This window comes from Labeo rohita, chromosome 19 (genome assembly GCF_022985175.1).
Source record: "Labeo rohita strain BAU-BD-2019 chromosome 19, IGBB_LRoh.1.0, whole genome shotgun sequence".
Lineage (NCBI taxonomy): Eukaryota > Metazoa > Chordata > Actinopteri > Cypriniformes > Cyprinidae > Labeo > Labeo rohita.
In genome coordinates, this window is record NC_066887.1 from 31539103 (window position 1) to 31563823 (window position 24721).

At 34.6% G+C, this 24721-nt stretch overlaps 1 protein-coding gene across 1 annotated transcript; it reads left to right on the forward strand.

Annotated features, from left to right (window-relative positions):
* The first annotated feature begins 9223 nt into the window (after positions 1-9223).
* On the forward strand, positions 9224-24159 carry brd2a (bromodomain containing 2a). Its single transcript, XM_051136481.1, is given in 14 exon segments — positions 9224-11413; positions 13962-14256; positions 14373-14510; positions 14703-14847; positions 15950-16149; positions 16244-16717; positions 16719-16817; positions 16902-17030; positions 18275-18496; positions 18641-18903; positions 18981-19282; positions 19285-19305; positions 22729-22857; positions 22950-24159. Coding segments are annotated over 14 exon segments (2580 nt in total). The 5' UTR covers positions 9224-11381; the 3' UTR covers positions 23081-24159.
* The last annotated feature ends 562 nt before the right edge of the window (positions 24160-24721 follow it).

A 24721-nucleotide genomic window follows, 5' to 3' on the forward strand; every position in this document is an offset into this window, starting at 1 on the left:
GCCATTTTCTCAAGTGATGGGATATTATAAAATGTCTGACAGATTTTAGGTACTTTTTTAGTTTTGCCCACATATGCAACAGAAAAAAAAACGAAACAACAGACAACCACCGAAACAAATGAGACAATAGCTCCCTCTAAGTTAAACTGATAGCTCACCTAAAAGTGAAAGTTCTCTCATCATTTATTTACCCTCAAGTTGCTCCAAACCTCCATGAGTTTCTTTCTTCTGTTGAACGCTAATGTCCAAACAGTTGCTAGTAGCTATTGACTTCCATAGTATATTTTTCTTCCATACAAATGTTTGGTTATCAGAATTCTTTAAAATATATTATTTTTTTGTTCAACAAAAGAAAGAAATTCATAAAGGTTTGGAATAACTTGAGGGTGAATAAATGACAGAATTCTCATTTTTGGGTGAACTATCCCTTTAAGAAAACCAAGCATTAATTTTAGTGTGTCATGTAAGAGTGTGTGTTTAAAGCATCCATTCTTTCTAGCCTCCTCAGGTCCTGACAAAGCATTTGGGCATTTTCCCGCGCTCCTCTTTTGGTTTGATTGTATAATCACGCCACCAGTGGCTGAATATCACATGCCAAGCATAAAAACAACACCCTGGAAAGTCCCGAGCCGGGACTCTTTCGGTTTCTTTTCTTCTCCAGTTTGTTGGTGATGCCAAACCAAAACCAAGCTTACAGTCATGTGACTCAGTAAATGTGGGGGAGGGAAGGATTTGATAAACAGATCAAATGCAAACTAGCCGCTCCCTGGCAAAATGTATGAACTTTAAACTCTGAACTTGTTTTGAATCTGATCAATGATTTTTCAGTTTTATTGCCATTGGATCAGTTCATATTAAAAAAGTTATGAAGTGACTGTAGATGACATGACAGGGGAACTTGGGGAAATTCTCAGCATTTTTACCATGCCTGATGAAAACAGGTTTGATCTGAAAGAACTTGCTTTAATGAGTCATCACTCAATGGTTAATTTCCCCAAATTATTTGTGATAATGAAAGTAAGTAAGCCATTGGGTTGAACTTACATACTCTAACCTACTTTACCAAAGACAATCCAACAATATATGAGACAATTTGTTAGATACAAATCAGCTTGTTTACTGTAAATAATTTAACTGTAAAGGTATATAAAACCTGAGTTAATATGTGACCCTGGACCACAAAACCAGTCTTAAGTAGCACAGGTATATTTGTACCAATAGCCCAAAACACATTGTATGGGTGAAAATGATTATGATTTTTCTTTTATGCCAACAGTCATTAGTATTTTAATGAAAGATCATGTTCCATAAAGATTTTTTTGTAAATTTCCTGCTGTAAACTTCATTTTTGATTAGTAATATGCATTGCTAAGAACTTCATTTGGACAATTTTAAAGGCAATTTTCTAAATATTTTGATTTTCTTTGCGCCCTCAGATTCCAGATTTTTTTAAATAGTTGTATCTTGCCCAAATATTGTTCTATCCTAACAAACCATACATCAATGGAAAGCTTATTTATCAACAAAAATGGACCCTTATGACTGGTTTTGTGCTCAAGGTCATATTGTTTACGAGCAGGCTACACAGGCATTGTGTCAGTTTGGTTCAGTTAACAGGCTGATAATCCCCTAAAGTTCCCAAAGGGTGAATTGGAGGGGTGTGTAGTTTTATGGTTACATCAAGAGAAGTGTGGTAAAATCCGGCGTTCGTTATAGATTAGTCTAGAAAGTACCTAAATTAGTCGTTGTTTATTTGGGTTGGTTGATAAAGAGCTCCCCCAAGAGACTAATAAATAGATTTCACTCAATCCTGACCGAATAACAGACAGTTTCTGTCAGTAAAGAGGCTAGATTATTATTTTTTTCGTCCGCTTTTCTTTGTATTCACTTTTATATATTTAACTTTATCTTAATAGTGTTGTCAGAGAATATAATCAGCCAAAATGGTATTTTATACATTATCTAAAAACGCTACATGTGTTGTTTTCTGGGTTTTCCAAACCTGCTCTTTCCTCGCTCACATGGCAACGTCTTGCGAATCACGCAACCAATCAAAAATATCAAACAAATGGAAGGCGCCAAATCTGCCGTGTCATCCAACTGCTAATGCACAGACTTTGGCGCCATCTTGTGAACACAAATGAACAGCTTCTCAACAAAATGCATTTTTATAGTGTTTCTATCAAAACCTCATTAAATATCAGTTATTTAAACTCTTGTATTAACAGTAAACTTTGTAAAATATATTTATAGATTTTTATAATTGTTGTTGTTGTTAATAATGCTTAAATTGTACTGCTCAAATGGTTTGTTCATACCCGAAACTTGCAGCACAGTGGTTTGAGGTGTAATGGTTTGTGGGTTATGTGTTAGGGAGAAGTGCAAACAAATGCTGTAATGTGGTTTTGTTGCATATGGTAACTATGGGTTAGAGAGCACGTGGCAGTGGTTTCTTATTGTTCTGTATGATCTAGAATTTCAGAGAAATACAGTACTGTGTGTGACCCTGGACCACAAAACCAGTCATATGGGTCAGTTTTTTTTTTTTTTTGAAATTGAGATTTATACATCATCTGAAAGCTGAATAAATAAGCTTGTTAGGATAGGACAATATTTGACCGAGATCTAATTTAGATATAAAAATCTGGAATTTGAGGGTGCAAAAAATCAAAATACTGAGAAAATCACCTTTAAAGCTGTCCAAATGAAGTTCTTAACAATGCACAGACTTTTACTAATCAAAAATTAAGTTTTTATATATTTACGGAAGGACATTTACTAAATATCTTTACTGAACATGATCTTTACTTAATATCCTAAAGATTTTTGGCATAAAAAAAAAAATGCTATTTTTGCCCCATACAGTGTATTGTTGGCTATTGCTACAAATATTCCTGTGCTAATTATGACTGGTTTTGTTGTCCAGGGTCACATCTATCAGCAAAATTAGAAGCATCCTCTTACATTCATTTTATTTTCCATTTGCAAACAAATTTGTTTTTTTAACATGTAACATGCATACATTAGATATCTGACATGAAAACATTTAAATAAAATAAAAACTTAAAATAAATAAAATGTATGAATCTGGAACAGAAGATTTAATTTGTGCATTATTTACTCTATATACAGCTGTACAAATAAGAGATGTGCATTTTTACATAATTACTACAGAAAGAGACAATAATTAGAAATGGAAAAGAAATACAGAAATGAATTTAACCTGTAATGATTGCTTTTTGGGAAAAAGCTGAATTAAAATGTGTAAATATTTGTATTAACATAAAACAATTCAATACTTTAGGTATAAACTTGATCACTTTATTATTCTAAGTTAACCCTTTTGGTCTAAATAAAGAAACTTTTTTAAGATTTTTGCATCAAAAATTATCTTTAAAATACAGTATCCTGGAAAATGGATTTTTCTTTTGTTTTTTTTTTTTTTTGCTAAGTTGCCTCTTTAGTCCCATGGGCCAGAAAAACACAGAGACACCCATGACAAACTTAAAAGTGGTAAAACAAAGTAGGTCATTGCATAATAAAGTGTTATTTATGTCCTTTATATTCCATTAATATTATTTTTTACTAGCACTATTATGTACACTACCAGTCAAACATTTTTTTTTTTAAAAAGTCTGTTCCGCTCACAAAGCCTACATTTATTTGATCCAAAAAAAAAAAAAAAAAAACAACAACAACAAAATTGTTAAATATTTTTTAATATTTTAAAACTGCTTTCTGTTTTAAATATTTTAAAATGTAATTTATTCCTGCAATTTCAAAGCTGTATTTTTAGCATCATTACTCCAATCACATGAGCCTTTAGAAATCATTCTAATAGTCTGATTTGCTGCTCAAGAAACATGTATTATTATTATTATTATTATTATTATTATTATTGTTATTATTATTATTATTATTATTATTATTTTAAAAATAGATTTTTTTATTTGATGAATAGAAAGAGCATTTATCTGAAGAAATAGAAATATTTTGTAACAACATAAATGTCTTTATCATCACTTTTGGTAATATAAATTAAACTGACTCCAAGCTTTTGAATGATATAGTGTATAATATTACAAAAGCTTTTTATTTCAGATAAATACTGATCTTTGGATTTTTCTATTCATCAAAGAATTCTGAAAAATGTACTCAACTGTTTTAAATATTTATAATAATAATAATAATAATAATAATAATAAATAACAATAAATGTTTCTTGAACAGCAAATCAGCATATTAGAATGATTGTGATTTCTAAAGGATCATGTGACACTGAAGACTGGAGTAATGATGCTGAAAATTTAGCTTTGATCACAGGAATACATTTTTTAAACATTTAAAAATATATTCAAATAGAAAGCAGTTATTTAATTAAAATTATTTAAATAATAAAATGCAGAAGAAAGGAGAATTCTTTAAAAAAAAAATCTTACTGTTCAAAAACTTTTGACTGGTAGTGTAGGCTACTGTTTTGTTTTGTAAAAAGAAAAGAAAAGCAATTCTACACAGTGACTTTGATGTAAAAACAGTTAATCTCGCTATACTATGGTGACATCACAACTAAAATGTGTGTAGACTATTCTAGTCTATACATTGTTACACACAAACTCAAGTTTTGAATTTTCTGCATTCCCATCATAACACTAGATGTCGCTGTTGTACACAAAATAAAACGCCTCCCGCCTGTGGCATATTATGCCAAAGTATTTTATAGGCCTATTAAAATACTAAAAGTATTACTGGCATTGAATTCTATACTCTTACTTTGATTTGAACACTTAAAGACAGTTAATCTTGTATGCTGTGGTGACATCACAAATTAAATGTGGAAAAGATTCTATTCTAGAATCTTAATTTCAGATTCTATTGTACAGGCCTACTAAAAGTATTAGTAAAAGTTTTATATTTTATAGTATTTATTTATTTTGTTATTTTAACTTCAGTTTTGTTTGTTTATCATCCTGATGACATGGCACAATAGTCAAGAAATAAATGTGACCCTGGACCACAAAACCAGTCATAAGGGTCATTTTTTTTAAAAAATTGAGATTTATACATCACCAGCTGAATAAATAAGCTTTCCAGTGATGTATGGTTTGTTAGAATAAGACAATATTTGGTTGAGATACAACTATTTGAAAATCTGCAATTGAGGGTGCAAAAAATCAAATATTGAGAAAATCGCCTTTAAAGTTGTCCAAATGAAGTTCTCAGCAATGCATATTACTAATCAAAAATTGGGTTTTGATATACAGTACTGTGCAAAAGTTTTAGGCCACTAGTATTTTCTCAAGCTAAAAAATGGTTTAAAGTAAGTTATTTCTATCTTTTATTGTAGTGTGTCAGTAAAAAAATATCGGTTTACATTTCCAAACATTCTGTTTGCCATTAATTGTAATAATCTAGTGAGATTTTTGTTTGCACAAGGAGTCTGACAACAGCGAGTGCTCCACACTGATCTGATCTCACCATCATCCAGTCTGTCTCTGGAATGACATGAAGAAACCTACCTGCAAAGCTACCTAAAAAACTATGCACAAGTGCACATAGGGCAAAAGCTGTTTTAAACGCAAAGGATGGTCACATCAAATGCTTATTTATTTTAGTTAATAGAAGTTCTTTGATAAAGAAAATCTATTTATGACATTGTTTTTGACAGCATCATCATTTTATGTGCCTAACTGCCTAAAAATTTTAACAGTACTGTAGCTTTGTAGGTATAGGACTCTTAAAGCATCTTGGAGATGTTGCCACAGTTCTTCTGGATTTAGTCTGTCTCTGTTTTTTCTGTTTCTTAAGACAGACTGGATTGAATGATGGAGAGATCAGATCTCTGTTTGCACAAGGAGTCTGACAACAGTCTGTGCTCCATACAAAAATCTCACTGGATTATTATAATTAATGGCAAAATGAATGTTTGGAAATGTAAACTGATATTTCCTACTGACACACTACAGCAAAAGACCAACTTTAACTGACTTTAAACCATTTTTTAGCTGATAAAAATACTAGCGGCCTAAGACTTTTGCACAGTACTGTATTTCCGGTAGGAAATTCACAAAATATCTTCATGGAACATAATCTTTTTTTAATATCCTAATGATTTTTGGCATAAAAGAAAAATGTATAATTTTGACCCATACAATGTATTTTTCGCTATTGCTATAAATATAGCCTTGCTACTTAAGACTGGTTTTGTGGTCCAGGGTCACACATAAGCTCTCACTACTTGATGCAGTCATAAGTTCATCTGACAGGTTAAAAAGCTTTACTTAGATATATAAGAATGAGGATGAGAAGTCTTCCCGTTTCCAGCGTATTGCTGCGCATTTGCTTCCACCACAGTAGCTTCTGCCTAATGCAAAAGTGATTGTATAATGCCTGATGGAATCTGATAACTGTTAACTTTGGTTGGCATAGTGTTGATGCATTGTGTACTAGCCTAAACTGATCCTTTGCTTCCCTTTCTGATTTAACAGCAAAATATCTGAAATACATATGTCATGCACACACTTTGAATGGGATGAATTCACGATAACATCCCACTTAACTTAATATACCAAATATAAGTGGACTAAAACTATTTAGGTATATCTATCTCAGTGCAGAAGACAGGTCAAAAGCAAATATTTCTCTTATCAAGACATTTAAGAGAGAATTACTCAAGTGGTCATTTATGTGAAGTGCTTATAATGTATCACAAAAGCTTTAGTGTCATAAATATTACAAATGCTCTTGTGCTTATTGGGTTTGCTTCAGTTTTATTTCCACGCATCAGTGCAGAGGCAAATGTGATAATGCAACAATGGTGCTGCATAGCAACACTTCACACCTGTGCAGAGAGCTATTGGGGTTCATTGTGTCTGGGTTCAGAATAGAAGTGCAAATGGCTGTGAGAATCACTCTTAATAGCTCCACAATTATAACCAGTGACGTTTTCACAGAAGAGTGTGTTAGACCTCAAAGAATGGGCCTCTAGCAGTCATTGCAGTAGTGTCAGACATGGTAAAAGGATGGACTAAAACTGATTCTAGGGAGAACATTTTATTTGGAGAATAAATTGTACAAAATCTACTTCATGCCTTGTCCTCTGACTGTTTATAATTTTAGTAAGTAAAACGCCTTATTACATGTCATTTTGTGAAATCTTAAATTATCCATGCATATTTTTTTTTTTTATTAAAATCATGTTAAAATGTTATTATAAAATATGACACATCAGGCTTTTGAAGAATGTTTATTTGTTCATCTTTCATTAATTGTATTGCATTGCATTGTATGGTTTTGCTTCCCACAAAAAAAAGTAAAAAGTAAAAAGAAAGATTTTTAAAATGTTTTTTAAAGAAGCCTCTTCTGCTCACCAAGCCTGCATTTATTTGATTCAAAGCACAGGAAAAACAGTAAAACTGTGAAATATTTTTACTATTTAAAATAACTGCTTTCTTTTTGAATATATTTTAAAATTTAATTTATTCCTGTGATCAAAGCTTTTTTTTCAGCATCATTACTCCAGTCTTCATTGTCACTTGATCCTTCAGAAATCATTCTAATATGCTGATTTGCAGTTCAAGAAACATTTTATTATTATTATTATTATCACTATTTACAACAGTTGAGTAACTTTTTTCATGATTTTTTAATGAATAGATTTATATAAATAAAAGGCTTTTGTAACATTATACACTACACCATTCAAAAGCTTGGAGTCATTATTTAGTATTTTTTTTCTTTATGGGAAAGATATTATAGAAATTAATACTTTAATTTAGTATGGATGCTTTAAATTGATCAAAAGTAATGATAAAGACATTCATAATGTTACAAAAGATTTCTATTTCAGATAAATCCTGTTCTTCTGAACTTTCTGTTCATCAAAGAAACCAGAAAAAAATCTACTCAGCTGTTTTCACCATAATAATAATGATAATAAAAGGTTATTTGAGCAGCAAATCAGAATATTAGAATTATTTCTGAAGGATCATGTGACTGGAGTAATGATGCTAAAAATTCAGCTTTGAAATCACATGAATAAATTACATTTTAAAATATATTCAAACAGAAAACAATTATTTTAAATTGTAAAAATATTTCAAAATTTTACTGTTTCTGCTGTATTTTGAATCAAATAAATGCAGTCTTGATGGACAGAAGCGACTTCTTTAAAAATCTTGCCGTCTTACCATCCTAAAACTTTTGACTGGTAGTGTATATCTTGGGTAAGCAGTCTGTTATATTATTTTAATAATTTAATTGATATACAATATAAGCTATCAGAATTCCATCTTACTTTTTGGTCTTATAAATAACATCTGTAGTATTTTGCATATTTTTGCTTAGTTTTGGGCCTCTTAAAAGTAAACTTATTTTATTTTTAATTTCAGGTTCAATAAACTGTTCAATAAACTGTTCATACACACACACACACACACACATTAGGCTTTACATGGTTAACAAAATACACAAGCATGCTCAAACATTACAATGGAAAGGATATGAAGTACAGAAATTAACTAGAATAAAATTGCCAATTGCCTCACCTTTTTTTTTTTGCAAATATATAACAATATAACACCCCCACCTAAAACCAGTCACTGAGCATTACACTGTAAAAGTGTATGCTTTCCTTCATCGTCATGCCTATTGCCAAGAACATCCAGCTATTAGGAAAAAGAAAGAGTGTGTGAGCGAGAGCCTCCATAGCAACCGTTTCCCCTGCTGGCCAAGTTGCCTTGTGACGCTGAGTCAGACTGGGTTAGTGTTTGTCTGTGCTCAGTTGTGTGGGACATGAGTGACAAGCCAGGCTGGTGCTTTCCCATTTGTCATGCTGCTCTAACAGATGTTGTTAGATGTAGGAAAACATAGTCAAATAACTATATGGCATTATTTAAATGTATTCTTTTAAAAGGTAACCCTCCTAAACTGACATTTTGCAAACTATAATATCTGAGAACCACAGTATGTAGAATTTACAAAAATATTAGTTTTATTATATAACGTTATATATATAAAAAAGCATTTAAAAAAAGCTAGGCTAATAGCTTATTATATTATTTCTTTGTTTTTCATAGCACATTTGCCTTAGTTACTACTGAGATTTTCAATCTCAATGTAGCTATATTTTGTAATCAGTCAAAATAAATAGTCACAGAATAAGTTTCCCATTTTAGATCACAACCAGCAGGTTTCGGGGGGGAAGGGAGTCGAATGAAACTGCACATGCGCAGAGAGGATTACATTCAAGGGAGATGAAAGCTATTGATTACATGGATTTCTCGTGCTCCTAATAAACTTTTTTCCAGACGTTTTTCTAATCTGAATTTCAATATTCAGAGCATTTGGAAAGGAATCGAATGGAATCGGATTATATCACCCAAGAAAATAATCTCGGCGCAAAAGTAATCAGGTTTAATTTTTGCGATGGCGCGATGGTTGCGAGACACGTGATCGGCGCCATCCAATCATGGCGCGGCAGCGACAGCCATATCTTCTTTGTTCTGGATTTATCAACGTTGCTGACTAATTACAAGTTTACACTTTATGGATTTTTTAAAGATCAAGTCTTTAATCGCTAGGGAATGCTCTCGTATGCAATGTATCTTAAAAGAAGACGTGTTTTCGGGAATTCCTGCTGAAAACCAGTTTAAGCCACGCGAGTAGTTGTGTGGGTGATCACATGACTCTCCCTGCCCCCACTTCGATCCAATGAATGGGGAAGAAGAAGTCGGACATGTTTGAGGGAAATGTGTTGAATAAAGAAACGTGGCTGAAGACAAGAAGAAAATCAGGATTTTTCCCAACAATGAGGAATTCGACATATTTTGCTTTTCCTTTTTATTTTCAATTCACTTAATCTGGATAGAGGTATATGTTGAGAGATTTAGATTTATTTTTGAAAACAAAATTAAGTTGTTGTAAAACATTGTTAACAATTTAAATTTGACGTTTTGATTTAAATAATGTATAGACAACGAACAATTTGGTCGGTTTAGTGTTGTATTTTGTTTCCCACAGTCGATGACATTGTTTCAAATCTCTAACCTTGGCAGTGGGGGATGGGCTGCAGTGTATTTTTCAAAAAAATCCGTTGTCCTAAACGGTTTTAATTTTAAAATGGCTTTAAATATAGGATGTTATATCAGGTTAATATACTTTAAGGCGTTTAACATCCATTGATGGCTTCAGGACAGAAAATATTTTAATCAGTGTATTTCAAGCTTTCTCTAAAAAAGTAAATACGCGATACGAAAACCTCGACAAGATTTGTTAACAATAGTAACTTTTTAATAGAACAGGCAGAAAATTTGAAGGGAATCAAACGTATTTTCGATATTGTAGATGATTTTGGTTTTGGTAGTTAGAGCTCGAAGTTGGCCTAAACGCAGTAGTCGTTTTTTTCTTAGAATTTTATTAAATTCTTAATGTAATTATAATATTTAAGCAAATTCCGAACAATTTTAGTGAGTTTTGTACATATTTTTTATCTTTAAATCGTGTTTTAACAACTGCGTGTCGTCGTTCGAGGCAAAGTTGCTGCGTCATTTTATGGAGGACACTCCTTGTAGGCCATGTTGAATCGACACAGCGAGAAGGGCATCGCCTTTTTTTGTTTGCTTGTTTTAATGAGTTTGTCGTGTTGTTTTACACTTGGTTAAAAAGCCGTTTTTTTAAACGAGACGATGTTTTTGGCTCTTTAGGCCTTTTACATTTTGTTTTTGGGATGTAGCAACATCACGTGGTTGCTTTTTAGATTGTTGTTCGAACTTTTATTTAGTCCTTTTGTGATTTACAGGCAGTTGGTGAGGAAGAGGCTGTAAGAAGTGAACTGTACGTGTGTGTGCCGCATTTGTCTGTTACGCGTGACTAATCGGGTGAGCCAATGGCGTATTTCCAACCTGCCCTGGATGATCGCGCCTTAGTTTTGGGGAGCCAATCAGCGAAGTCTGTTGACGTAACACGAAACTCTTGAGAAACGCATCTTTACTGGAAATGTTACCGCATCTTTGAGGGTTTTAAATTATTCGCGAAAATGTTTTACTGAATGCTAGTCTCATAACTACAGCAGTGGCGTTGCTTAGACAAGTGTTTTTTGCGAAAAAATATGGTTTAAATCCACAAATCGTGCTTCTGGGTATGTGCGGGCGTGGCTTATTTGATTGACAGCTAGAATGGCCTGTAGAATTCGCGTAGGCGTGTACGTATGGCGTTACATCAGCCAATGGAGCCGTCGACGGGTTTATAAAAAGTCGGGCGGAGCCTTAACGTCGCCATTTCATTGTAGCTCTGAGCTGGAGGATAGAGGAAGTCAGAAAAACAAGGCCGCGAAACTCGGACGTTCGAACGAAACCGGTTTATAAACAGAATCCGGATCCATCCCGATGGAGACGGCCATTAGCCCGCCCTTTGACAGGTACCGGTTGGAGTAAATGACATTGCACTTGTTCTGTGAACGAAAATGTTGTTGGGATATTGTCATAATTCGGCATCTTTGGGAATTATTTTATTTTAATCGCTGTCGCGATAATATCAAGTGACATACTGGAGTATTAAGACTGTACTGACTTTCACTTTCTAATAACGGTGATGCTGGAGACTTTAATTTTTACAACGTCAGTACGCGACTACGTTAGTCTTCAAGTTTTTAAACTGGGATTTTTAACGAGCAACTGCCCGCGTTTAGTGCGCAGGCGCGCTTTCGTTTTCTGAAACGGGCAGTGTCTTTGCAGACATTCTGTCTGTGTTCAAACGGTCAGGTTTGAGTAATACAAACCTATTTTTCTTATCTGTGACTCGTTTGTGTTGTATAACTCATTGTATGTCGTTAAGCATGCAGTGCTGGGTGCGAACGGGAAATTAGCATGGTTGGCTAATGCTAACAGCGACCAGCATCTTGTATTTTTAGTATTATTTCGTAAACAGTGTTTTCAGTCATTTTAGTCGTTCCCGACTCGTTATTGTAAATTTGTTTTGGGTGATTATAAAGACTCAAGTGTGTTCTGATGTAACGTTGTTTTATTATGCATCGATCAATTTCTTCCCCGAGTGTGTTACAGTGACCATGTGGTTTTGAGTTTGATGGTAGATTATAATACCTAGCGTTATGGTGTTAGATCGATATGGTATTTTAATGCGATAAATTTATATTTCAATCACATGTAACGTTAACGTTATAGATTTAGGTCACAAGGCGGTGCCTTTAAGAAACTAGTAAATATAACAAACAGCATTTTTGGGAGTTATTTTTGCTTTTGTTATATTAATGTGATTGTTTGACTGGCTTTATGCATAGTAACGAAATGTTGACCAATTTTAGTTTTCACCGAACGTTTTAGTCATTCTGAAACGCGTCTTGTGTTGAGCTTCCGCCTCGCACCACGTGGACTTTTGTCAACATTTTACACGCGTGGAAGGCCTCGGCTCTGTTTGAGGCTCTTTGATCATCACGACTTCATTTGGTGGCGAGCGCCATTGATTTGTGAAATCTAATGGCACAACACTGAATAATTTGTGGGGTTGTTTCGCTTTTGGTTGCTTAGCAACGCGACTGGTTAAACGAGCCGCATGAAACCTACCATCTGCCCCCTCCCAACCAGCATGCACTAGATGGGACAGAGTAATTAGACGTATTATTTGTTTTTATTTTTATTTTTCCAAACATTGTTTGTATTCCAATATTTACTTGACTGAAAATAAAAATTTTAAATGTGAACACTTTGTGATTTTTGTATCATTTAGCACTGTTTAAATTAAACACATGATTCAACTCTTAAGTTGTTTAGATAATGTATTTAATGTGTTTTAAGATTAAAATGTGCTTTTTGTTGGATTTACAAAGCTGACTTTCTAGAAGCAACCTGTTTGCATTTAATTAGTATTATTCATTATGTTAAATGGCGCTCAGTCCATACTGGGGCAGGTATGCAAACCTTTACCTACGGAAACTGGCTGGAAGGCATGAAAGCAACATTTCTGCAGAATGAGTGAACACCCACCTCAAGTGTTTTGTGTCTGTAGGTTTGTTATTAAAATTAAGTAACTGCTGCAATGTTTTTACAAATGTTGCATCATTGTACTATCTGTACAATCCCAATATACACTGAGAATGAATCCCAAGACGATGCACATGTAATAAATTGGATGCTACCAACTTGTTTGCTTTAGTGTTAGTGCTTCAGAAGGTAAGTGTTGGAGGGAAATTAGAGTTTTAATGCTATCAGGTTATAAAACGTATTTGAAAACTAAACTTACTGAGAGTAGTGCAATTTAGCATAAGCATTTTTAGGTGTATCAAATGCATTTAAATGCACTACATTTCTGTATTCATGAGTTCAGAATTCATATTTGTTTTTAAAATAATGATAGTGTCAAGTTATGAACCATTTTTACTATGATAAGGGTATATTTGACATTTTATGTATATAAAATCAGTTTTAATTAGATAATACTGTTGTGGAGTAATGCATCTATGAGGAAAATAAGCCTTTGTTACATTAACTGTTTTATAAAAAAAAACATTACAGTGAATAATTAGTGAGCTTAAGCTGAAGGACAGGAATAATTGATTCATGGTTCAAAATATTTATTTTAAGGTCTGCGTTTTTCATTGGCTAATTCCTCAGATAAACACAAACATGACCTGATCTGGGTTATTAGGTCTGTTTAAGGCCCCGCCCCCCAGTTTCCAGTAGGACAGTGGTGTATCGGTTTGGAATGTGTCCTAACGTAACTCACCCATGTCTGGACAGATAAACCGCCAAAGGGGCAGTTTCGTCTTCTTGCTAGGTCCACATAAGCAAAATGCACAGTTAGTCAGAGTTTGAGTCATGATGAGTCATATATTGTGCATTTTCATATTTCATCTCATTTAGTCACAAAATTGTTTCTATTTATAGTTTTAATTTGTTTATGATCTGTATATACTCTACATGACTCGTCCTCACCTTTCCTGTTCTCCACAGCTCTTTGGGCGGGGGCGACGGCATGCAGGGGGTCACCATGATGGAGCAGACCATCTCCCCTCCTGGCAAGCGCATCCGCAAGCCGTCGCTGCTGTACGAGGGGTTTGAAGGGCCTGCTCTCCCACATATCCCTCAGTCGGGACCCCCTCAACCCCCTGTGCGGGACCCCACTCGCCAGGGCCGCATGACCAACCAACTGCAGTTCCTTCAGAAGGCTTTACAGAAGACGCTGTGGAGGCATCACTTTGCCTGGCCTTTCCATGAGCCGGTGGATGCTGCCAAGCTCAACCTGCCTGTAAGTTGGTTCTTGGTCCAGAATGGACTGTTTGGGGGATTTATTAAGCTCTGCGTTTAAATATTTAACAATAACGCAAGTCTGTGTGGTTTTCTAACTTGATTTATCTTACGCAGGATTATTATAACATCATTAAGCAGCCCATGGATATGGGGACTATCAAGAAAAGACTGGAAAACAACTATTACCGCAGTGCCAACGAGTGCTTGCAGGATTTCAACACCATGTTTACCAACTGCTACATCTACAACAAGGTCAGTCAGTTCATTTATGTTTACCTGAAAAGTTCTGTAAGCATTCAGCCTTGTTTTTCCAAAGCTTAGATTTTTGTTTTTCACCATCAAGTTGCTCAGATCTTCTGTCCAGCCTATTATGGAGCAATTACTCACATCAGTAGTATCATCTAGAGACTGCCATATGATCTAAAAGTCGTCTGTTTATTACAGCCAACAGATGACATTGTCCTGATGGCTCAGTCTCTGGAGAAGGCTTTCCTGCAGAAGGTTGCACAGATGCCCCAAGAGGAAGAAGAGATTCCTGCTCCTGTCCCTAGGGGCAAACAGGGCAAACCTAAAAAAGGCCACAAATCACGTAAGAATGGAGGGAAATACAGATATAATTTTTAAAATATTGTTTACTAGTTGTACAGGTCACTGTAGTTCATTTATGTAAGTGAGGATAGCAAAATAAAGTAAACTGTGACATATTATACCCAAAAATTCTTCATACAGTGGACTACCAGTAAAATTTGGGATCAAAAATTTGATTTGACACTTTGACCTGACCATGTTTTGTTACATACCTTTCTATCAAAGTTATCTGACATTATCAAGATTAATTTGTTCTGACACAGTTTAACTTTTGAGTTCTTATCATGTTTTATTACCATTTTCTAACCTATAGGAAATTAACTGTGATAATGTGAGAAATGTTGAAGGTGTGTCTGAATAAATTTTGGTTTGACAGTATATATAACTACAGTAAATGAAAATACAAAATATGTTAAATAAAAAAGACATAAATAAAAATAATAAGTCACAGAAATTAATAAAAGCCTAGGAAGTCAGACATTTTCTGAATACATTTGATATACATTTGATATAATTATATATGTTAATATATATGTAATTATGTAATCATATTGTAATTATATGATTTGTAATGTAATTATATAAATAGTTAACATGCGACTAATTAATATGTAATTTTAACCATAGAAATGTACATGACTTTTTAGGATTTTAGGACCATAAAAATAAAAGAAAACATTTCAAAATGTAGGGAAAAAAAAAAAAATATATATATATATATATATATATATATATATATATATATATATATATATATATATATTTTTTTATTGTAATTTACAGGCATTAAAATGTATTAATATATTCATTATTTGTTTACATTTTGTATTTGTAACATTTTGATTTTTTTTTTTTTAATTGCTATATTTTAAATTGCTTTTTAAATTATTAAAAAAATATTAATAAAAAGTTACACTAGATTTGCATAAGGTTTAATTGGTGCTGGTGTTGGCTGTTTGTTTACCTTCGAGTAATTGCTTCCTTTATATTTTCACTCTTTGAGTAATTACAAATGTTTTCAAAAAATTATATTGGTGCTGACGTTTGGTGGTTTGTCTGCTTTCATTCTTATGCATTTCTTTTTTTTTCCGTCTCTCTTTTAGTCTCAGGTGGATTCACGACAGCTCATCAGGTCCCTGCTATATCTTCTGTGTCTCAGTCGGCCTACTCCCCTCCCACTCCAGACACCCCTGACTCGGTTCTTTCCACCCCACCGCAGACGCTTATAACCAAGACTTTGCCTCCCACTTCACACAGCACCCCTGCACTGATGGGCCTGCCTCCTACCCAACCAACTGCAAAGGTAAGGCCACTTCTTTCCCAAAATACGCATTTAGTTTCATATGCAGCATAAACTATTTGGAAAGCCAGCTAATTTTTCTCCATCTTTTCAATAGAAAAAGGGCGTCAAGCGCAAGGCAGACACGACCACCCCCACCACCACAGGCATGCCAATTGCTATGGGTGTAGGTGGCATGGGTCTTGGCATGGGCGGTGGTGACTCCCCGCTCACCCTCTCCGCTTTGGGTGCCGACCCCAAACAGAGCCTGTCCCTCAGCCTGGGCATGGGTCTTGGAGGCGGCATGGGTCTCGGAGGTGGCATGGGTCTTGGAGGCGGCATGGGTCTCGGTGGCAGCATGGGTCTCGGTGGCGGCATGGGTCTTGGTGGAGGCATGGGACTCGGTGGAGGCCTGGTCGGAGACAAAATGCCGGCAAGACGAGGTGGCAGTGGCAGGCCCATCAAACCACCACGGAAAGACTTGCCTGACTCCCAAAACCAACATCAGCCGGTGCGGCGTGGGAAGCTAAGCCAGCAGCTACGGTACTGCAGCACGATTCTAAAAGAGCTGTTGTCGAAGAAGCACGCGGCCTTACGCCTGGCCCTTCTACAAGCCGGTGGATGCTTCTTCACTGGGACTGCACGACTATCACGATATTATTAAGTATCCCATGGATCTAAGCACAATTAAGGTGTGTATAATGTAGTTTAGATGTGTTGCATGATAATATGCAACTTGGTGCATGATCAGACCTGATGATTTTCATATCTTGCAGAGGAAAATGGATCATCGGGAGTACAGGGATGCATTGCAGTTTGCTGCTGACATCAGGCTAATGTTCTCAAACTGTTACAAGTACAATCCTCCAGATCACGATGTGGTGGCCATGGCCCGAAAATTACAGGTACGGATGCTTGAAATTAGATAAACAGAAATTTCTCAAGAAATTAGTTTTTACTTTTCATCGATTTTTGCTTTTTCACACAAGCACAATTAAATAGATTGTCAAATACATTAATACTGTCAAAACCTTAGTAGAAGCTCCTGTTAAAAGATTAAATGGTGAAAGTCCTAAGATAGACCTTAGCCAGGGTAGCGTGTAATTAAATTTTTGATTGGAAAGAAATTGGAACTATGAGGGATAGAAGTACAGTATCTTCAATGAATTATGTTAACGTATGTGTTAATGTACAACATTCAATGAATAATGAATAACGTAACGATTCTTCAGGTGCCAAAACATCTTTCCAGAAGACTTTCTGTGGGCAAAAACTCTAAAACACTGAACAATAAAGTATGTGTAATTGTAAAGACTGTAGACTGTCCCTCACAACCTTGTTTTTACCCAAATAAAAATACTGTGTTGTTCTCCGAATGATCCACAGCTGTGTATTTTTTATTTTTTTGTTAGTGGTAGTTGTTAATGAGTCCCTTGTTTGTCCTGAACAGTTAAACTGCCCGCTGTTCTTCAGAAACATCCTTCAGGTCCCACAAATTCTTAGGTTTTTCAGCATTTTTGTGTATTTGAATCCTTTCTAACAGTGACTGTATGATTTTGAGACAACTGAGGGACTCATATGCAACTATTACAGAAGGTTCAATAAGGTATTTAGGCAAAATAAGAAAAATGTACACATCTTCATTCTGTTCAAAAGTTTTCACCCCCTTGCTGTTAATGCATTGTGTTTTCTTCTGAAGGATCAGTGAGCGTTTGAACCTTCTGTAAAAGTTGCATATGATGGTTCAAATACACAAAAAATGCTGAAAAATCAAAGAATTTGTGGGACCTGAAGGATTTTTCTGAAGAACAGCGGGCAGTTTAACTGTTCAGGACAAATAAGGGACTCATAAATGACTATCACTAAACAAAAAAAAAACACAGCTATGGATCATTCAGGAACTTTTGAACAGGGTCATTTTATAAATGCTACTATAATTTTCTTTTGTGGACTATATGTAAACACCTTTTATGTTTTAATAATCTTATTCAGGTCAGTACTAAATAAAAAAATAACATGCATTTTGTATGATCCCTCTTATTTTAATAAAATAAATACCATTTTGCAGATTCTCCAAGGTGTATGAAAACTTTTGACGTCAACTGTATGTCCAACGCTGGTTATTAAAATTTTCTTCTCTCTGTTTCAGGATGTCTTTGAGTTCCGCTTCGCCAAGATGCCGGACGAGCCCCTGGAGTCCCTCCCACCTGCGTCCCTGGGCGGCGGCCTGGGCGGTCACTCCTCCTCTTCCTCCTCCTCTTCCTCCTCGTCGTCAGAGAGCGACGTGAGCAGCGAGAGTGAGAGCGAGAGCAGCCCGAGCTCCGACAGTGAGGAGGAGAGAGCGCATCGCCTGGCCCAGCTTCAGGAACAGGTGTGTACACAGGTAGCGACTGAACTTTTCCAACAAAGCTCGCTAAAGCGGCACTGACAGATTTGACGTAGTTGTACATTTACTGAGAGCTGCAGTGGGGGTTTAGAAAAAAACAGTGACACTCACTCGCTCGCTTGTCTGCAGTTGAGGGCGGTGCACGAGCAGCTGGCCGCGCTGTCCTCCACGCCCATCATCAAGCCCAAGAAAAAGAAAGAAAAGAAAGACAAGAAGAAAAAGAAGAAGCCGGAGAAACACAAGCGGGGCAGGAGTATAATGGAGGAAGAGGTACTTGTGCGACCACCGAAAACTCCAAAACTCTCCAAGACACCAAAGAGCAGGAGCAACAGCAAAGCAGCGACCTCCACTCAGGGCAAGAAGGGCTCTAATAAGAAGAGCAACAAGAGCAAGTATGTTTCACACAGTATTTAATTATTTTGAACCTAAAAATCAATAGAAACAAATTAAACTTTTATTTTTTCTTTAGATCCTCTAAAAAATCTCAAGCTGCCTCCTTTAACTCCCACCCCATGAGCCAAGGCGGTCTTACGCCGCACTATGACTCTGAGGAGGAAGAGGAGACCAGCCCGATGAGTTATGATGAGAAACGGCAGCTCAGCCTGGACATTAACAGGCTGCCTGGCGAGAAACTGGGCCGTGTTGTTCACATCATCCAATCGCGAGAGCCCTCGCTGCGTGACACCAACCCAGAGGAGATCGAGATTGACTTTGAGACGCTCAAACCGTCCACGCTGCGTGAGCTGGAGCGCTACGTCATGATGTGTTTACGGAAAAACCACGAAAACCTTATGGTAAGATTCAGACTTGGGCTGTCGATTTAACATAGGGTTCGTACAAGGTGCTTAAAGTACTTGAATTTGACTGAAATTTAAGGCCTGGAAAACCCTTGAAAATAGCAACATTCCTGAAGAGGTACTTGAAAAGTGCTTGAATTAAAGAAAAACAATGCATCTATGAAATAAGTGTTTAATTTTGTCAATAAGCACCTATTTTTTTAATGCAAAATTCACTCAATTTAAAAAACATAACTTTTTTTGCTTATTTCAGTTAATGTTAGTAAACAATCAAGCTAAGCAAGTAGTAGTACTGACAGTGTTGTGTAAACATGGCTGAAGATGCAAAAAGAGCAACAGGTGAACCAAATCAATGGAGTCATTTATGCTGGAACCACTCCGATTGATTCAAACTCATGACTTCAATCATTCATTTCAAGAGATTCACTAACAAAGACCAGATCAAATTTAAAAGCAATTCATTTTAGAATTTCAGCATTGCTTGTAATGATTTTAAAAAGCATTGAAAAGAGCTTTTCAAAACTCTGTCAGTTAAACAGTTGAATCGCAAAATGATTCAGTGTTTCGAAGTTCTCCAATTTTGCGAATTAGACATTTTTTCAGATCAGAATTTTTTCAGAATTTTTTACTTTTTTTTTTTTTTTCTTAAACAGTAGGGAAACATCAAACCATTAAGGCCAGTAAAGTTATAAAAACAAAGATGAAAGAAAGTATACACGTACAAATCTGTTAAGAAAATTAATTGCTATAGTTGTTTTAATATAGTAAAAGTGTAGTATACTGTGTAATAATTTAGTAGTAATACTTCGCATGTGCTTCACTTTATTTTTTATTTTTATCAGTATATTTTTATCTATTTTTTTTTTTTAGAATTTGAAATGGAAGACATAAGTGAGGTCTCTGATTGAAGTCCTTTAAAATAAAAAAAAAATAGTGCTTAAAAGTCCTTGAAAGCCCTGGAATTTCATTTTACAGTATATGTACAAACCCTGAATAATTATTTATTAATTAATTTATTAATTATTCATTTATTTAGTTAATAAATGACACAATTTTTAATTAATAATAAATTATGTAATAAATTATTTAATTGTTTAATTAATTATTTATGTTTATTATTATTTTGTGTAATTTAATTGTGGAAAAAAATGATACATTAAAATAATAAAATTATTTTCTGAATTAATCAAACAATGGAATGTAGGTTGAACTAACTGACTAAATGACTCACTTAAGACTGACTTTAGTGACTTACTGTGACCTGCTACAAAACCAGTCATAAGGTTTTTTCGAAAGTTTCATTTTGAAAGCTGGATAAATAAGCTTTCCAATGATGTATGGTTTGTTGGGATAGGACAATATGTGGCCGAGATACAACTATTTGAATAGCTGGAATCTGAGGGTGCAAAAAAATTAAACATTGAGAAAATCGCCTTTAAAGTTGTCCAAATAAAGTTCTTAGCAATGCATATATATCAAAAACTATATATTTACAGTAGGATTTTCCTAAGTATCTTCATAGAACATGATCTTTATTATTTCCTATGTTTTTTGGCATAAAAGTATAATTTTGTATTTTTGGCTACTATGATTAAGACTGGTTTTGTGGCAAAATATGTATAAAAAAAAAAACATTTATATATATATAATATTTTTTTTTATTAAATATTAATATCCTTTTATTTATCATTTATGTAAGTTTGAATCAATAACACTGATGACTTTATATGATCTTTTTGATATGATATGTTATGATATAGTATATCTTAACAGCCCTAATTCAGACCCTTTTATATTTGTGCTGTTGATTTGCTTTAAAACGATATAAGCTTCCGTGGAAAAAGGAAGGTTTGTTCTTGAGCAGCTAATGGGAATCTGACACTAGACATTAACCTATAATGCATTGTGTAGCCCTACCTTTCCCGGTTTTATTCAGCACACTTCACAGGTAGACATCAATCTGCCCTTTACTCTTCCTGTGAACAAACACAATGCTGTTCTTTCATTCCTCCACTGATGTTGATGTCAGAAAGAGTCATCGCTTAAGTGACTCATGTGTCAATATAGGTGCAAGGGTAAATAATTACATGCTAAGAGGAAGAAAAAAAGAAAAATACACTACTGTTCAAACACAGTAGAAATGGTAATATTGTGAAATATTATTGCAATTTAAAAAAACTCTTTTCTATCTGAATATATTCTAAAATGTAATTTATTCCTGTGATGCAAAGCTGAATTTTCAGCATCATTACTCCAGTCTTCAGCGTCACATAATCCTTCAGAAATCATTCTAAGATGCTGATTTGATGGTCAAGAAAGATTTATTATAGCCTAATATGTTTTTGAAAACTCAGCATTCTTCAATGAATAAAAGTTTATTAAAAAAACAAATAGTATAAATTTAAATAAAAATATTTGAAAGAGAAAATGCAATATAAATGTCTTTTACAGTCACTTTTGGTCACATTAATGTGTGCTTGCTAAATAAAAGTATCTTATATTATCTTATTGATCCTAAATGTTTGAACAGTAGTGTAAATATTATATTGTCCCAGCTTAGTGTATGCATTAGCCGTTTTATTTACGTTTTATATAATGCAATTGTAGCAAATGAGTCACGGACCAAATTGAGAAAATTAAATTAAAACATTTAGCAGATATGTTTATTCAAAGAAAAGATTCACTGGAACTCAGATTCACTGGAAACTAAAATTCATTGCCTGTTAGTACATTTTAAAAACATCATTGGGTGAACTAACATTTTTCATACAAGTGGGCAAAATTGATGGTGATAATCTCTACAAGGCTTCTAATACAGTGGTCTAGCTGATACATTTAGGTCTGTTATTAATAAATATCCACCTAAATATTGGAAAATAGCCTAGGATGCTGACATGGAATTAAATAAAAAATATACTGCTATACTACTACCTAAATAAGGGAACTTAGTTTAAAGTTTTTTTTTAACCTTTTAAGTCCTAAAAAACAAAATACTGAGAAAATTGCCTTTAAAGTTGTCTAAATGAAGTCCTTAGCAATGCATATTACTAATCAAAAATTAAGTTTTGATATATTTACGGTAGGAAATTTACAAAATATCTTCATGGAACATGATCTTTACTTAATATCCTAATGATTTTTGGCATAAAAGAGAAATCTATCATTTTGACCCCATAAAATGTATTTTTGGCTATTGCTACAAATATACCCATGCTACTTAAGACTGGATTTGTGGTCCAGGGTTACATATTTCCCTACTTTCCTAATCCATTTACATTTATCCATTTATTTATCTTTGCTTTAACATTTATCACTCAAACGTGACACTTTTGACTGATTATGACATAATGTGTAGCTTATATCATGTTGTAAAGAAGTTGTATGGGAAGTTTGACTTAATGTGCTTCTTGTGTTTTCCAGTGGCAGTCAAAGCAGCTGCAGGAAAGTCCCGTGAGGAAATAGCTTTGGAGAAGAAGAGAGAGCTGGAGAGGCGACTACAGGATGTCAGCGGTCAGCTCAACTCTGTCAAGAAACCACAGAAAACCAAAGGTAAGGACTGAGATGTTCACAGATGATCAGTGCTGATTCAGAATCAGGTTAAGGAGACAAACTGAATTAACACGTCTCTCTTTCTGTCTCAGTGGAGAAGCCTACTGCGGTGGAGCCTCATGCTGTTGCGTCTCGTCTCAGCGCCAGCAGTTCCAGCTCAGACTCCTCTTCATCATCCTCCTCATCCTCCTCCTCTGACACCAGTGATTCAGACTCGGGTTGAAAGAACGGACATCAATTAAAAACATGCACTCCATCCCAGAATAGCATCGTTTCTGCTCAGTAACTAATGAGAAAAAGCAGTGTTTCTCTTTAGATGTATATAAGCAGGTCAAAGAGCATTCTGGGAAAGAAGGAACTGGCGGAAAAGCGGACCAGGGCGTCGTCGTCTAGTTTGGGACTCCTTTCTGTTAGTCCATCCTTCTTTGTGTATATACATGTACAAAGATATATAAATATCTATTTTTCTTTTATAAAGAAGAATTTTAAGCCATTCCCTGGTAGGGAAGAAAACAAAATCTGACTTTTTCTTTTGTGAATCTTGTGTTGCTCTTTTCTCTCTCCCTCTTTTCGTTTGACCTTTTATTAGTTTAAGTCCTAAAGAAAACAAAAGGCTTGGAGTGGAAACTGCTGTCACTTTTGTTTGCATGAGCGAGTGCGTGATGTGTACGTGTGCCATTGAATCCCGTGGTTTTCCCATTTACACACTTTGCACATACATCCATGTGGTGCCGCTCAGTTGTGCATTTGAATGAAAAAACAAAGCTCCACCTATTCAAATGGCATCTGTACAGCCAGAAGTTATGAGAACAGGGAATTATGTTGGCTTTAGTGGCGTCTTAAAACTTGAATCTGATCACCTCTCCATCCAGCCTGCTTTATTCCCCGTGGTTTAAATCTCCATTGTTTTTATATACAAACATGCAGAATCTTGCTCATTGAATTCAGCTGAGCCACATTAGCATTTGTTTGTTTTTTGGATGCATAAATTATTTTTATGTTCTTGTGGTTTCGGTCATGATTTCTAGAGCAGAACAGAGTCTTAGATGCACTATGAGAGGTACACAGCTGCTTAATTAGGTGTTGATATATGAATACTGTTTGTAAATCTTGGTTTTTGAGTTTTAGTCTGTTTTTTTTTTTATTTTAGTGTGTTTATTATTATTCGCCCAGAATGCACAATTTATGGTTTTAACAAAGTGACCCTCATATTTAGAATTTAAATGCTTGGAAATATAGTTTCAGTTTTACAGCACATGTTGTTACACAACAATGAAATTTGACGTTTGTATTTTTTTTTTTTTTCAAAATGTGTACATATGTAACAGTTTCATGACCTCGCAGCTTGCATCTGTCAATATGACCTGATTTCTGTTTCTTGCATTATTTTTTTTCTTTGTTTACTACTGTCTTCAGCTCTTCTCTTTAGTATTGTGGCTGGTTTTTTCCACAGCTTGTTGTGTGTTTTTTTTTTTTTTAAAAGAAAACAACAGCAAAACATAACAACGACATGAAACCTCAAGCTATAAGCATCATCTCAACAGATGCTTCGTGCGACCATTATTCTCATCTGAAAATGTCACGTTAATAAAGAGGGTGAGATGTCCTTAAAACAAAAACTTGCATTTTGGTGTGTTTCTTCAGGTGTGTTATTTCATTAGCACATTTCTACATGATTTTTAATGGAATATATATTGGATCTAGAGATATTATAGTTAGTTAAAACCATTAAAAAGTTTTACTTGAAACTATATATTTTTTTTTAAAATTTCTACCTGAAATTAATAAAGTATATAGGCATAAACTTTAAAAAAAATGGCAAAACAACAAAATTATTAAAGTACAATTTATGTAAAATTAAATG